At 36.0% G+C, this 17,410-nt stretch overlaps 1 protein-coding gene across 1 annotated transcript; it reads right to left on the bottom strand.

The window, feature by feature from the left end:
- Positions 1–229: 229 nt before the first annotated feature.
- On the bottom strand, positions 230–14,215 carry LOC139978695 (uncharacterized). Its single transcript, XM_071989112.1, has 12 exons — positions 14,059–14,215; positions 12,578–12,607; positions 10,451–10,618; positions 9,873–10,055; positions 8,036–8,209; positions 7,213–7,389; positions 5,455–5,628; positions 4,826–5,016; positions 3,027–3,415; positions 2,619–2,727; positions 2,269–2,431; positions 230–1,814 (listed from the first exon to the last, which is right to left on the bottom strand). The coding sequence occupies exons 1-12, from the start codon at positions 14,108–14,110 to the stop codon at positions 1,663–1,665; spliced, it is 1,962 nt and encodes a 653-aa protein (XP_071845213.1). The 5' UTR covers positions 14,111–14,215; the 3' UTR covers positions 230–1,662.
- Positions 14,216–17,410: the final 3,195 nt, after the last annotated feature.

A 17,410-nucleotide genomic window follows, 5' to 3' on the forward strand; every position in this document is an offset into this window, starting at 1 on the left:
GATTTGTTTCCCTTTGGGAAACCAAAACTCAAGTGCGTAAGAGAAATATTGTAATGAATATACATTTGTTCATTCCGTGGTCGGATAACTGCATTCCCAACGGGATATTTCGTTGCAGATGTCATAAACAAACTGTGTTATTTTGTTCAGTAAGTTGCTATGTCAAAAGAAATAGATGGTCGAGAAAAATAAAGTTCTTGATAAAGAAAGACAATGTGGAACACATGTATTGGTTAAATGTTGTCTATTTGCAATAAATTGTTCCAAAATGACATCAAAATAAACAATAATAGTAAAAACCGAGTAAAATACATTAAAGAGTGGAAATATGATTTCAGTTTTATTTGCGAAAGAATTGTAAGTGTTACACGGTCAGAAAGATTCATTTCATTTTAAAGACACATTCACCTAGTATAGAGAAATCAACTTGATTCACTTTCAACCTTTCAACCTTTCAACCTTTCAAGCCCCATTCCTCTTACATCTCTAACGTTGTCGGCGTCCCAAGCGAGACTCTCTTGGGCGGGGAATCGCTATTACACATTATGTGATTGATGTTTGGTGAGGGATCTGCTATATAATTTATACACGTGATCTTTGGAGAGAATGTTATACACTCATGATACATTTCTGCAAGACTCGCAGCTTCTCGGATTTGTTCTATCATAGTTTACTTTAATTAACGAAGAAAACAAAGAAAGAAAGAAAATGAGAAAGAATAGATTACACTGAGGATGAAGGAAGAACATTTTAATACCCTTAATTCAGTTGCTTTAAAGATCATAAGATGAAATGTTCACACTACGAAAACCACACCGTGACGTCATAAATGAGTACAAATATGCTTAAAATGAGCTGAATCACTTTGAAATTGATGGAAATGAACGTGTGCGTGACCTACTTTAGAATAGGTGTCAAGAACATATAATTAATCTTTAACGTTCTTATTTCTTAAAAGAAGAAAGTTTTTCGCTTGCCTTTGTATATTTGTTCTTTCTGATTTTTTTCTTAACAATTTTGCTAAATTTTGCGATACAGGGCGTTTCAATCTGTTGTTCTTTTAATACATGTTAATAATAACTTTCTGGTGACATGACATGTTTATACCAAGCTTGTCTAAACTCATGAAGGCCCCCCCCAACAAAAAATATAAAAAACAAAACAAAGGAAGGAAGAATTGAATTAATTGCTGGTATAGATGTTCAGCCTTGAGTCAATTTGATAATTAACATGAAGAAATCGTTTTTTCTTACAAAAGAAAAACAACAATACGATATCAAATTTTTACAGCAAATGGATTGACTTAAATGTAACAGAGAGGGATAGATAGATAGGAGGACAAAAAATATGTCCATTAACTTGACAGAAACGCTAAGTATATAAACTAACAAATGAAACAATTCCTATATAGGACAATAAAACAGAAGAGGTATTTTCAAGCAAAGCCATAATGTGGATATAATCTTCCTCAAAACTATCTAATAAGCTACTTCACAAGTACAGATATTATCGGGTTTTTGTTGTTGATATTTTAGTCAAATCTCAGTGAGTATTAAAAGTATTTTTAGACCATATACAGACTCTAGTGAGTGTGGTTGTTGATGTTACCACGAGGTGCTGTTTGACCATTAACTCAATAGACGCGAATGGATGCAAATGACTTTATATTTGACCTGCCCGTCTATAACCAGAGTTGCGTTTACGATAAGTAATAACACCAATAATGGTCAGCACTGCGATCAACAACATACAGGACACAGTGGCACTGTAGACTGTCAATGCTGTGAACTGCCATGCTCCAGATGAACTCTCGTCTAATAGTGAAACGAAAGAAGAAAAGAAATAAACATTTCAAAGAATGAACTTGAAAGTTAGACAAAATATTTGGAAAAGTAACAGAATATAAGTTCATTATAAAATTTAAATCTGTATAGTTATGATATTTTGAAAACATTTTAACGGAAAGATACGGTATTTTAAATGTTTGGACAGTCTTTTGTGTTTCGTTGTTTTACTTAAACTACTAACAATATTATTGAATTCCATCAATTTCCGTGCCTACACTCCTTCATGTCTATTCTTCACATTAGTATGTAAAGGCGAAAATCGTCGGACATTATCAGAATACACCCGCATTTACTGACCTCAAACAAAGTATAGAAAACTGTTTTCAAAATACTGTAAAAATAATGAAATAGGTTTAATGTTTACATATAGGTCATTTGACTCTTCACACACTGGTTACTGAGGCTGTAAACGTAAACTTACCAGCCGTGGTGTCATGGTGGCTTATTCGAATTGGTCCGGCGGATACGTGTCTCGAGAAGTTGATTTGGGTGGACCGTTTACGTCTCACGGAAGCACAACTACTCGGCAAAGGACATTCGTATTGATCAATGGGGCAAATCTTTAACTCGCAGTGAATGTAAATCTATTAAGATATGAATAAATGAAAATAATATAAAATTGTTTTCCCGTACTGAAAAGTAAATAGCATCTAACTTTACATACAATGGGAATATAAAACTTTGGTATGATTTATAGTATTTTTTCAATTTATCTTCAACAAAACAAAAAACCACCAACAAACAAAAAATAGAAAAGAAAGAGGGACTCACCGAATCACTGTTGCTGTCGGTGAAACGGAAAACCCTCATCCAGAAACCGAAGTTTTGATTGGTGGATTCAGCGGTACTAAGGTTACTAACCAGATTAAGAGCTGGGCAACTGTGGTAGGACATTTAGAGATTTCTGGATTAGGCTCATGATGTATAATGTTAACATTTTGGTATAGGTCTTGTTATTTCATTGAGGATGACATCAAGTCATTTTAGCAGAGAGAAGTTTGCTGACCCTGAAAAGAAAATGTTTCTCTCCTATACATACACTGCATTGCATTGCACTGCACTACAACGTGTCCTTTTGTTCTGCAGCAGGGTTATTATTATTTACAAAGACATATATTGTATAAGCATCACAACATGATGATACTGTAGGTATAAGTCTACGGTATCTAAATTACTAACCCTTCGTCGATTAAATCCTCGTAACGGAAATGGTCTGCTTCTGGCTCTGGTGTTGCATAGCAACGGGAGGGGAAAACATCGATCCTAGACACATACTCAACTTCAGCTCGCAGGTAAATGACGTCATTTGTGTTTACCCTGACGTCACCCGTAATCTCATTATTGTAACTTCTGTCTGTGTAGGCTGCAAACACCATTTGGTACTGACCGTCTTCAGTAAGGTCCTCACTTAGGCTGTTTTGTACCACGGCGGATGAAGACACGATATTGTCTTGGTCAAATAAGCAATTGATATTAATATTTAGAGACTCTTGGGTAGTGATAGGATCAGTCGAACTCGCACTTCTTACAGTGTTTTTATAGATGATTTCACGTGTCTGTTCATCGACCTAAAAAAGAAAATAAAGAAAGAAAGAACTTACAAGAAATCACTCGGCGGTCTTTTACATTTGTTTAAAGATCGGTGCGATACTGTTTGCATTATTCATACAAACAGCAAGTTCCTTGATAATATGACTGCATTCAAGAAGACTGTCAGACCCATTAGCATGTAAATAATTTAAGCAGTAAACATACGGCGTAATCATGCATTCGGTAATGATGATACATGCGAAAGAATGACTTAACAAAAATATAAACAGTACGAGCAATACGGTAACAATATTGTACCGTTACTGTTTGTTGCGCTAAAGAAGATAATGAACTTATTCAGTTTTGTTTCATAATATGTCATACAAAGGAACTTATTGGATTTATTGGAAGTTAACATGATACACGCCTTAGTTAGACCTTTTGAATATTACATAATAAAAAACCTGTCATTGGGAAATTGTGAATGATGAAACACATGTCTGAATTAGTTACACTCTCTACAAGTTCAACTGTTCGTAGGTGATCTTTTACATACTAAACACTATCTGCGTGTGTAACGATAATTCCTTTGCACATATCGTTCAAAACAAGTAAAAATCTTTCACAAGAAGCAAATAAGTTTAGATAAATCGATAGAGAAATTGTAAGCGCACCGTTTTCAAGTTGTTTTTCTCTGAAATAATCGTTCGTAATGGCATTTATACGGTAAAAAAGAAGTCCAAGTGAAATTAAGTTTTGATTAACGTAGGGGAAACATATTCTGTAAGCATTTTAGTGAAATTTTCATCCACTTCCTAGATACCGTTTTCAAGAAATTTATAATCGAAATCGTGACAACTCGTGACAACTCGTACCCTACGTGCACCTGTTGGCTTCAAGTTCACTTTTGATACAATCTAATATAGGTGGCTGTTGACGTGTTCTACGTTTCTTTCATCTCCAAACGATATATCGTTTATATTTAAACATAATGCGAATTTCACCAGTGTGATTAAAATATATTCCTCTTAGACCAATCAAAAATAAATTTTCACAAGGAGTGCGTTTTGAGGAACTCGTAACAAGGAGATGCCAAATGGTTATAATCTTATAAATATGGTAGTCCGATTGTGAAGGAGCGTTACTACTTCCGTGCGATATAGGAACGGTTCATAACAGTGGCGTGGACAAGATTTCAACGGTGGAAAGAGAGGGAGTGGGTCGGTTGGCAAATTCTAAATTTTAAGCATAAACCTTTTATGGAAGGGCCTCTCGCGGTCCAGAAAAGGCGAGGTAATCTAAACATTCTTCCTTGACGGAATGTACAAAAATCCCCTGTATGTTCTACCACGACTGACAATGGTGGTAGTGGGGTGGGGTGGCTTATCGGGGTTCCCATACGCACGTCACTGTTTCATAACCATATTAGTTACTTAATATAGACTTACTTCCGCGGTGGTGTCACAGTCTGTGTATGAGCTGTTTGCATAGAGGTATACGCCATCGTAATAACTTCCAGAGCAACTTCCCAGGCTTACACTGTTCTCACTGACATCACTACCTAACAGTGCACCAGGAATCTCAACGATAAACTTATCCGGATTACAGTACAAAGTTATACTGTCAGTCAGGCTAAGTTCTGTAATCACGTGAAAAAAATCAAATAAATTGATTATAACTCAACTTTATATGCTAGCTTAGGCTTAATCCCACATTACGTGAAAACAAATAGGTTAGTCTAGCCTAAATACCATATGACTTTATTACGTTATAATGTTATACTGTCCGTCAGGCCAAGTTCTACACAATGTGAAAACGTATAGTGAAATTGTATAGTGTAAAACCAGTTATTTATAGTTTCCTTACATTTAAAGTATCAATGTTTGCGACCAATTACCGCTTCATTTCTATAAAAAACCCAAACAAAGAACAAACGGTAATATAAGACCACAACATGGAGAAATGAGTTGCAATCTTCAACTCAACTCAAATTTAGACACATTTGCCTGGCTTTTCCAGGATTGGTGTAAGTGGATCCAGTGAGAGATATGTAATTTTAAAGATTACTATAGGTTACCATAGCATGTCGGTGGTGTGCCGCCATTTTCCCAAACCCCATTGTCACACGTGTCGGTTTCTGTTCCGTTGATCCCATAGCCTCTGTCACAGGAGAACTGAACACTTTCTCCGTGGAGGTTTCCTCCTGTTATTTTCCCGTTATCAGGGGCATTTAGGGGTGGATTACAATCCACTGAAGAAAGAAAAACATCATGAAAATGATATTATTTGGCGTAAAAGTAATAATTATAACTCAAATTCACACTCGTCTGTAATGCAATGGAATTGGATAATAAATAAAATTTTGGTCAAGACCCATTATCGTTTCATTTATTTACATGAATAAAAGAAGGAAACGCTTAACCAAAAATGCACTTTTGAAGTTTATCGCACTAAATCAAAGATGCAACATAACATGATCCTTACGATGGCCATTTGTGTTAACAATAAACCTTTTTTTTTTACACCATGTCCCCTGTGTGACTTTCAAGTTATTGGCGATCAGTTTATTATTTAGCTGAAATTACCACGGACCACATTGGCGTCAAATCCTATGTAACACTCCTAACATGACTTCAGCTCCATTTTATATATCCACTACGCAAAACATTATCTAAGTGCAGAGAAACCCAACAGCCAGATCTTTGCACAGAGCTATGAGACAAGAGACACACGGAAGTGATGATTGGTGAGATTCAAAGTGTCAAATTAAAACGATGCTAAATAGGGACCTGTCTAAATTGTGGTCTGCATATTATTATGTTTGATCTGACAACACTTTACCTCTGTTGATAGTTCACTACGCAATCTGACTTAACGTATGTATTTGTATGTATTTTAGATCCTCCTGCAAGCAGGAACTCTCGAAGAAGCCATCATTGGCTTATCAAAGCCGCAAGCTGACCGAAGTCAGTCTCTTACATTCATATTTAACTTCCATGATTATGTATTGTCAATTGTCAACAAATCTGTAACTGGATGACATACATTAATCTTGGAATGACTCGAACTAGGGACCTCATGATTGAAAGGCACCGACGTTAACCAATGAACTAACACTCAAGAGTGTAGAGTTATTTACGTTTATTTACCTATGTGCTAAGAGATACCATTTTGAGTTTTGTTTTCACAATTTTGTTTTCCTGTCTTAAACGTTGTGCTATTGTTCTCTGTTAGCAAAAACGGATTTAATAAAAAATAATTAAGTCAAGAAAGAAAAAGAAAATGTTGATAAAGTGTTTATCTATTGCCAAAGGCACCTGTAAGTAAGTCTTTAATAGGGCCTAAATTTTCGATCTTAGTAGGATCCATTTCAATGGCGAAATGTCAGACTGTTTTCCTTTGAAGAAGATCATATACGGTCTTTCAACTTTCATATATAAGTTCAAAGAAAGTGAAGTTGTGTAAATATCTTATTAATCTATCACAAACGAAAGGTCAATGAAAGCATAGTGGTTAAAACAAAGTTGACCAAAACACAATTCATTTGTTATTCACAATCTGTAGCAGCCCACTGTTAATTTATCAGTGTGCGATTAAACTATATTGTTTACCAGTTACTGATAATAACTTCAATATAACTTTAATAGCCCAAAAATTGTATGGTTTCAATGATAATAGATATAGCCATATATAATGGTATTCAATTGACGAGAAATGTCTTGAAATACAACGAAGCAGAAATAAAGACCTTTCAACAATTAAAACAAAAGACAAAATGTAAACTGTCATCTGAACCACTAAATACTTTTTGAGGAATGAAGTTTCAACGGCTTACTATAGCACTGGTCCGGAACGGTTCCTCCAACAGTACTATCAGAACAGGTAAGAGTGAATGTGGTCTGTTGTTCATAGGAGTATTCACTGTTACACGTGATGGTCTTTGTACCCCCGTGAGAGAATGTACTGTTGTTTGGTGAATCCGAATTTGGTACAGGATTTACTTTGCACTTTCCTGTTTGAAGGAATAAGAAAAACACGTTATTTGCTATGTATGACTCGCACTGGATGGCCTTTGAATATCCTACCGTGTCCACTCACTAAAAGCTGTATAATTCGTTGAATTGTATGAACCTACCGGTACAAAGAACATAAGGCATAATTGATATACTATGATAACTAATGAAGGAAAGTCAATGAAAACTACTACTTTTTTTTTTACTAGGAAGTTCATGTCCGCTCAATACCAGAACCCTCAGTCGCTGGTTGTCATAGTGACCGAACTGATCCAAGAGGAAACCAATATTTCTTTTTTCTACGAGTATAGATAAATATTGCATGGTACTCTAACTTGGGTTTTTCTTTGCCTACTTAAGTCCTGTCTTAAAACATTTCTCAGTTTATAAACAAATTCTTACCATACCATGGATAAGATGAGATGATTAGTTAGAGATTGAACCAGATCATAAGATAGTATAACCACACGGTACATGGGGTTGGGTTAATTTAAGCTGCACTTCGTTAGTTTTAACTTCACAAACCATACAGACAGACAAACAATTTTAAAAACCTTAGGTATCTTGGAATATGTCCATGAACTTTAATCTATCTTTCTTAATTCATAGTCTTATATAGGAAGATGGTAACTGTAAAAACTTTACTGAAACATGAAGGCACTTCATCCCAGGTTCCGTCGGATTGACAAGTTATTGTTGTCGATGCTCCTGATTCCAAGTCACTTCCTTCGTAGCAGTTAACCTGCGCCGAATCACCATTGTTGAAGGGACCGTTGGTTGTAAGATTACCATTCAGAATATTTGGCGATTCACATGAGGCTGAAAAGAAAAATAGTATATTCGTCTTTCTTTAATCTTTAATAAACAAAACTGCATCAATGTCCACAACTATGTCCACTACTACATATAAAAGGCCGAACTAATCATGAATGTGGTAAATAAGAGAATATATGCATTCATCAGTTGAGAGTTTGAGAGTTTGTGTCTCCTGTGTGGTTTGTTGTTGATTGGTGCATGCCCCCACCCCCACCCCCACCAAGACACATGAATGGTCAGTCATTAGAGCCAGTGAATGAAGAAAAGGATCTTGGTGTTATTGTTTCAAGCTCTCTCAAATTAAATACACAAGTTGTTGCCTGTGTGAAAAGAGTCAACAGGATTTTGGGAATGATTTACAGAACTTTTGAAACAAAGGAATATGAATTAATGTTGCAACTTTATAAATCTATTTGTTCGTCCACTCTTGGGATTTGTCATTCAAGCTTGGAACCCATATATTATCTTGAAAAAGTACAGAGAAGATTTACAAGGATGATACCTGTTTTGCGGCATTTGCCATACAATGAAAGACTCTCTGCTCTAAATCTCACCACATTTTCGACCAGAAGACTAAGAGGAGATTTAATTGAAGCTTTTAACATTATGAAAGGTTATGTAAAAGCTAGCCCTCAGTTATGGTTTGATTTTAGCGACATCTCTTTTACTAGAGGCGATTCAATGAAACTGTGCGCAAAGTATTCAAAATTAAATGTACGCAAACATTTTGTTTCGGTCAGGGTTGTATCTGAATGGAATGCCCTCCCACAGTCTGCCAATGACGCTACCAGTATAAATCAGTTCAAGGGACTTTTGGACAGACATCTGCAATGCAGGGGAGTTACAAGAGCTGAGCTTTCTCTCCCTTCTTCATCCCACGCTACATCTGTCTAGTGATGAGGCGTGGGATACAGGTGAATGTTTTGTTCTCGCTGGTATTAAATGCATACTGCTTATACTGCTTATAAAATAAAAGAGACTGTTGTGACTTAAAATAAAACATGTTCCCATGATAAATATTATCAAAAGAATAAAACTATAAATATAAAAGTTATCAAATTAAAACTTCAATATTATCAAAACGTTAAAAGAAATAGAAATAAGTAAGAACCCTTATAAAATAAATTCAGTTATTTATAGGACATAGAGACAAAGGATGGTTATAAATGTAGTGTCAACTGGTTTTAGAATATGCAACGCAGCTCGATAAAAGGAAGAAAAAAAGTCTCTCAATTGGCGGTGTATATTGAACGATTCGATTAGTAAACTTTGTTTTGGCTTAGCGCCACACAGAGCAAATAGAGCTCCCAATATAAAAGTATGAATTTTGAACATGGTTTCATGTATAACCTTATTTGACTTGACTATCATGAAAACATCTTTGCATGTTCCATTAGAATTACTGCAGTGAGAGACTTGAAGTTGTCTCTGCTCTGCAGAGATGTACATTGCTAGCAATTAAGAGCTGATAGTATTAAGAATGTTTCACTGGATAAGGTCTAAGAGAGATAACATACACTGCATACTGAATTTGGTTGCATTTTAGCAGCAATTTGAATATGAGCTTATCTGTGAGCTTATTTTATCTGTGTATGAAGAGGGATATAGGGTACAACAATGCTTTGTCATACGTCTGTTGTTGATAGTATTTTTATATGTTTCTCACCAATACAAATCGGTACTGTAGCAGGATTCCACTCATCGTCAGCGTCACAGATGGCGGTACCGGCCCCTGTTAGTGTGTAACCTTGATTACACGTGTAGGTTATGGTTTCCCTGGCATTGTAGATTTCTTTATCTGGAATCACATTAAGTGCGTCCCCGAGTACTGGTTTGGCACAATCGAAAACTAAAACGAAATATATAAAACACAAAGAATAAAGATCGGAAATGTTAAGAAAGCTGACTTCAACAAGATCAGATGAGGTATAGAGATATATATCTGTCTGTTACTGAGAAATGTACTTGACGATCCACATCCATTTCGAGAGACTTAAACCCATTTCTTTCAGAATAAGACTAAACTTTGAACAACTTTCACTGTTGTTCCCTAGACTGAAAAAAAACAAGAATATCATATTCGTGATGAAAAGAAAATAGATTGATGACAGTTTTAGGGTCTACCTGCATATAATTACGTTTCTACAGAGAGCAATTTCTGTTTCTATTTGAATTCATGTAAGCATGTATGCATGGTTGCTCATGTTAAAGACTTAATTACACAGAAGCTGTTCAAATACTTACTCTCGCAACTCGACGGTGGAAATTGCCAGTTTCCACCATCAAGACACATGTTCATTGGAGGTCCACCTAAGTTTCCGGAACAAGATAGGGCAACTTGATCCCCAACATCGTAACAAACTTTCGTTGGATTCAAAGTCAAATCGGAAACAAAGAAGCTGGCGGGGCATTCTGTATTAAAATGAAGTATCAAACAAAAATGCTTGTACTAAAATTAATCTAAAGCAAATATTTTCCGAGTAACTTATAAGTATGTTTGTCGTTATTATTGATACCAACGTCGCCCAAAAAAAGGAAAATAATAATAAAAATGATCGGAACAGAAAGAATGTGGTTTCTTAGACTGCGGAAAATCAATTCCTCAATACTGGACAGAACATAATTTGTACTACTACAACTTAGACATTCTGTAAATTATGGAATAGTAAGGGCTTCAAGGATCATCAAAACCCGCCCTCAGCCCCACCCCCTCCCCCGCCATGTAACAAGCTAAACATTTAGTAGAGGTTTTCAAAAGTACCTTTCTGAGAGGATGTGACTCTCCAAATTAATTCAAAACATAACAGGGTTCAATCAGACGATAGCGTGTCTATAGAAGAGTAATAAATATTCTGACAATGGCAGTGCTCGTTGAACCTAAATAACAATGACCATCATATAACCATCTAGCATATTTGAGGGCAACACGGTGACCATAACATGATTCGACGGGATGATAGTTAATCGTTCCGTTTGCTAAACTCGTTCGCGCAGCGTATACTGTAAACACGTCGTTATGACCAGGGTAAACACCATTAAAGTTTCATCCTCATATAAATTTCTTGGGGAGTAGGGGATTACGGGGGGGGGGGGGGGGTGGGGAGGTGAAAACCGAGCGGCGTATGAGGGGAATATGCGTTGCTGTATGTCCATTTGGATTCCGAAGTACATTGATCACGGGATGGAATAAACGTAAGAAGAAAAAAACAAAGAAAATAGAACAAAGAAAACAGCACGCTAGAGGTAGTCGGAGGGAAAATAGAAGACACTTGATAAGAAGCCAAACCCAAACAAAAGAGTGACGTATTAGAAACGATTTGGTTGGTAGTCGCACGTTGTGAAGATTTGTCATTTTGAAGCATGTAACTTCATGATTTCAAAGCTCCGAAGAATGTATGGACTCCGAGTTATAGTTTTTTGAGTGCTTGGGTTGTAAAATTTGTCTCTCGATCAAACCAAGTACCAGTTTCACTTAAATGAACACCCCGTCAACCTATTCAAGGGTTCTATGTGTTTTTATGCCATTGAACTTCCATTTATTTGCAAGTTAGTTCATGTTTAATCATTAAAACAACATTTTATGTCCAAAATTTAATGTGATGCTTTGTTTGTCTTTCCTTGAGAACCTTGTCGATTTAGTCATAATTCTATATCCAGGTACAGACTTTGGGAACTAATTTAGCAAATATGTTTCTATATACAGTCTTTCCTTTATCCGCTCACTCTGTTTATATGTTATAGCTCCATATGTTAGCTCCATATGTTAGCTCCATATTGTTGTTCAGACTGTCTAACTCAATCGGTGGTCATACCGAAAATGCTTGAGGGGAGCTACATTGTCCACAGTTTACTAACTCAATTATACAAGTATTCTCCTGGTTTATAGAACTATACTGATAAGTCATGTCTTAATGTTATAGTTTGTGTCTATGTGTGCGTGTGTGCCGGGGGGGGGGGGTAGGGTAGGGTGGGGTTTAGTGATCAGAAGTGGACTGATATAGTAAGCAGTATTTGAGTGCAATTATACAAACATGATCATACTCACGCCCTGTAGAACACTGTCCATTGATGTTTTCTGTTTGTGTCTATGTGTGTTTGTGTGTCGGGGGTAGTAGGGGTGGGGTTTGGTGAGGTTTGGTGATCAGAAGTGGACTGATAGCAAGCAGTATTTGAGTGCAATTATATACAAACATGATCAAACTCACGCCCTGTAGAACACTTTCCATGGATGTATTTCTGTTTGTGTCTATATGTGTGCGTGTGTACCGGTGGTAAGTTTGGGTGTGGGGTGGGGTAATGTTTGGTAATCAGACTTGGACTGATGTAAAGCAGTATTTGAGTGCAATTATATACAAACGTGATAATACTCACGCTCTGAAGTACACTGTCCATGGATGTTTTCTGTTGAGAAATGAAAAGCAAACAAAAAACTTTTAAACGGTTATATGTGATATCTAACAGCAAGCAAATTCATTGTGACGTCAAAGCAAAAGGGTATATAGTACTGCGTAGTATTTCTCGCCTTTAAATATAATTATTTAAAAATGAAACTTGTACCTCTTTGAATGGTTAATTTAGTGCATTCGATTGAGAAGATATAAACTTGAAGATAATTACAACTTTGGAAGGTGTGCCTACTTTGATATCATACAGAATCTAATAAAATTCTTCAGCATTATTTAAAAATTTGCAAAATATGGCATCAAGTTTCCATATTAGCACCCTCCATATTATCAATCTTACTGAAAGGGGCCACTCCTCCTTTTAAACCCCTCCCTGGACTACAAAACAACTTAATATAGTATCTCCCTCCACTCGAATTTCGCCCTCCCTCCTGTCGAATTTCCCCTCCCCCCGAGGGTCATGTTCGCTTAAAATAAATATTTCTGTTGAAATCAGCTAATTTCATCAAGGAATCAGTTTGGAGGGATTTTAAAAGAGCAAAGCACGGGCCTATGTAAAGTGGATATGATGGAAATTAGGAGGCAAGGGAAACCGTCTTAACCAGTGGCGTAGGAAGGTACTTTTGAGTGGGGGGGGGGGCTGAAGACTGATGGCCGGCCTGGGGAGGGGTCTAAGGGGAGGGGGTGTCCCCCTCCCCTTTGGAATTTTTTGGCATTTCCAGGTGGCCTTAGATGCAATTTGGTGCAATATAGCACACTTCAACTCCCACTCCATTTTGTAAAGAATTTTGCATTTTCACCTGGCCTTAAATGCAATTTGGTGCTCCAAATGAGATTTTTTTCTCATTTGGAAATGAAAAAGGGGTTTTCTGACTTGCGGAGCGGGGGGGGGGGGGAATGATACTTCCGCCCCCCATATTTTTCACTGGGGGGCTGGCGCCCCCCCAGCCCCCCCGGTTCCTACGCCCTTGGTCTTAACTTAAGCACAGAAATATATTCTAGATATTCCAATTTCCTTGAAATGTTTATCGCAATGTGTAGCATTTTGTTAGCTATAACATTACCAAAAGAAAGGAAATTTGGACGTGACGGGAGGGTCAGGTCTGTTTTACTGCAGCCGACTGGGGGATGGGAAGGGCGAGGGGTGGTAGAAACATAATGGTTAGGGGAATTTCCCATGTCCCCCACCCTTTTTGGCGCTACCACTGCAACCAAATCTCAAGCTTCGATGAGTTGTACAGTAAACATTTTAATGCAATTAAAAAAAAAAATTAAAAAAGCAGAAAATCTATATGTTGGCACTGTCATGTACCGTAGTCTTAAGGTATATTCATTTATGTTGGTATGTTAATACTACAAAGCAACTTAAAAGAGTAACTAAAATACAATATATGATGTTAATGTCGGTTAGTGAAGATTCTTATTATAGCAAGTTTGATCGAGACTTACCGAATACACCGAATAGAATCAACGTTAAGCACAAGAGACCTTGCGGAGACATGTTTAGTCCTTTGTATAATTCTCTACGAATAAAAGAAAAGAGGTATAGTTGGCCTGTTGAGAACGCAAAGTGTAGGCTCCTGATTAGCAAAAATCTTTGAACCCATCCCAAACAGTGGATTAGTAAAGGTTGTGAAATCCAGTCGGGTACGAGGGTCATGTTGACTTTTAGGGTTACGAGCGTTACACCCTTCTTTAAATATTTGTACCATAAAAGAGACAAACACGTTTAAAAGGAATAACAAGAAATTATTTCCCTTGTTCACTTTGATTAATTTTGTTTCCACAAGTGGCAAAGATATCTCATAAATTGGTTGTTTATGGTTTCCTCAAATTTTTCGAAGAAAAAAAACCCCTCGAGTTACCCAATGTTTGCAGTAGATCATGCTCATTAAAACTACAGACTTCCGTCGTGGTTACCGAGGTTACCATGGTTACGTGTGCGTGATTACCGCGGTTAACTAAGATAAAATAAGCATGCGACCCGGGAGACGATAAACAGACTTGCAATTAAGACGACTTCAAGTGAGTCCTTACGCGGACTCGTATTATTACATATACTTACCTATACTCACTATTATTACATATACTTACCTGTATACTCGTATTCTTGCATATATTTACCTGTAGTATATTATAGCATATACTTACGCGGACTCGTATTATTACATATACTTACCTGTACTCGTATTATTACATATACTTACCTGTACTCGTATTATAGCATATACTTACCTGTATTCGTATTCTTGCATATACCTACCAGTACTCGTATTCTTGCATATATTTACCTGTAGTATATTATAGCATATACTTACGTGTACTCGTATTCTTACATATACTTACCTGTACTCTTATTCTTACATATATACTTACATATACTCGTATTCTCGCATAAACACGTGTACTCGCGTTCGGTCCTTAGAAATTGTATTAATACTCGAGGCATTTTGCATAATAGTATATATAAAACTAGTGTACAATTATGCTCGTACCCATACCAACAAGATAATCTATTTACATTCATACTATATAGTACTAAGAGCTTTGTACTTGTCCTCATATTCATACCGGGGTTATTCTCTTGGAACTCGTTGCTACTCGTTACTACTCATGCTACTCTCGTACTACAGAACGTCTGGAACTTTCAACATCCGATAGAGATACTGGTTAAGAGTTGTTGTGCCAACGGTTCTCATAGAGATTCGGCTTGATATATTTTGCAATCAATCAAATGGTGTATAAGTCAACAATGATCATGCTTGTTTTGTGATTTAGAACATATAAGATTATCTTCTACATGTAAAGGAGGAGATACATCAACCATTGTGATATTGATCATCATACTGGGCAGAGAAGCCCGGCCCTTGAACAGCGCGAAAAGCGTCCTTTTGTTGATTGGGTAACACCATATTTCAATATTCCCTTTCATATTAAACTGAATAGTTGAGCGTGTTTTTCAATTTAAATGACAGAGCCAATTAATGCAAACATTCTGTTATATTTTCTTTACATTACTTATTTCCAAACAGACTTAGTTGTCAGTCTGTATCAGTACTGATATTACCGGTATATTCGTACTCAGAATTGTGAGTTTGTGCTTGTACTCATAATCAATAATAACATAGAAGGAAGTAGTTCCAAATTTCACAAATTTGGTAGTCCTATATATATATATATATATATATATATATATATATATATATATATATATATATATATATATATATATATATATGTATGTATATATGTATATATATATATCTATATCTATATATATATATATATATATATATATATATATATATATATATATATATATATATATATATATATATGATTATAATTGAAATCGTAGTGAGTTGGAAAATCCAGAGCTGTGCAAAACCCTCCAGCCTCCACCGGGATTCGAACCGGGCCTCCCGCCCTAAATGCGGAAACCCCAACCACTAGGCTCAGGACGCTGATTGTATGCTCCAGAGGTTCTACATGATACTGTACACGAAAATCTACTTAATGAATCGTAATGATAAACTATCTGTATCTTATATCATCATAAATCAATCATTCAGCACAGTACAATTTTTCCCATCAAATATTTCAAACGACCTTTAGCACTGCAATCTATTTTGAAGTCAGTCTCCGCCATAAACTGCAATATCTTTACACTTGAACAGATCATGGAAAGCTGTCTAAAGGTTATTTAACAAATATAAACAACAAACTGTTTGATTTGTTGGCTTTCTAGATCCTCTTAGCGGTAATACAGAGGTATTGGGCGGGTTACTTTTACAAGTGTTAAACTTATCAATTGTATTGGCAAGGAGATATGACACATCAGGGTTCAAGTAAACGATGTTATTTTGTATTGAATGTCCCAATCTGTAAAGATTTCTCTATAAAATGGGAACGATTGCAAGTCGTCATCAAACAAAAGTAAGATAGGATTGAAAATAGCCTACTCCATTGTAACATCTTGGTTAATATTAGCGTTGGCAATAATCTTGCACTGTGCTGTTCAGTACTGTACTGTATTTGTTGTTTGTTTTTGTTTGGCTGATATTGAAATGTTTTTTTGGATGTTTAACTATACATCACAAATGAATTTGACCTGTAATACTAAGATATCATTTAACAAACTTAAAATTTGTTGTTATTTCTTCCTCTCCTAACTTTCCAATGTTATAATCGTGGATTAATAAATCAAAGTGAAAAATGTGTAAAAAGTATTTCTTTCAGCAAGTGTGGTTGGTAAGACTTTATATGGATGAGAAATAAAATTATTGTTGAAACTTTCTCTCTACAAGAAGCAAAATATATCCTGAAAGTATTAAACGTTGAGGTCTGTTTGATATGTGATCGCCCTACAACTGATATTGAAGAAAACATCTTTGAGAAATCCATGCTACAGTTGTAGCTATTTGAATATAATATAAATATTAACAAGAAATATCCATATCTAGTTTATTTTGATAAAGGATAATGCCATATTCGTGTTTTATTTCGAGTTGTTTTACTCTTGTTTTATATATATATATGTATATATATACTTGGTGTAAAAAATAAGTTGGCCTAACGTTTCGATCATAGTAGGATCTTCTTCAAAGGCTAACTGACTTGACATTCTCGTACTCAGGCTCTCTAGTGAATAAGCAGTTTGCTAACAGTTTTATTTTATTATGATATGTTTATATTATTAGACAAAATAGGAATCGAACCCCTGGATCTTGTGTCAAAGACCGAAGTCGGTACCACTCGACCACAGTGATTCTACTGGTGTGTGAATGCGTATAAAATGGCT

This window comes from Apostichopus japonicus, chromosome 13 (genome assembly GCF_037975245.1).
Source record: "Apostichopus japonicus isolate 1M-3 chromosome 13, ASM3797524v1, whole genome shotgun sequence".
NCBI lineage: Eukaryota > Metazoa > Echinodermata > Holothuroidea > Aspidochirotida > Stichopodidae > Apostichopus > Apostichopus japonicus.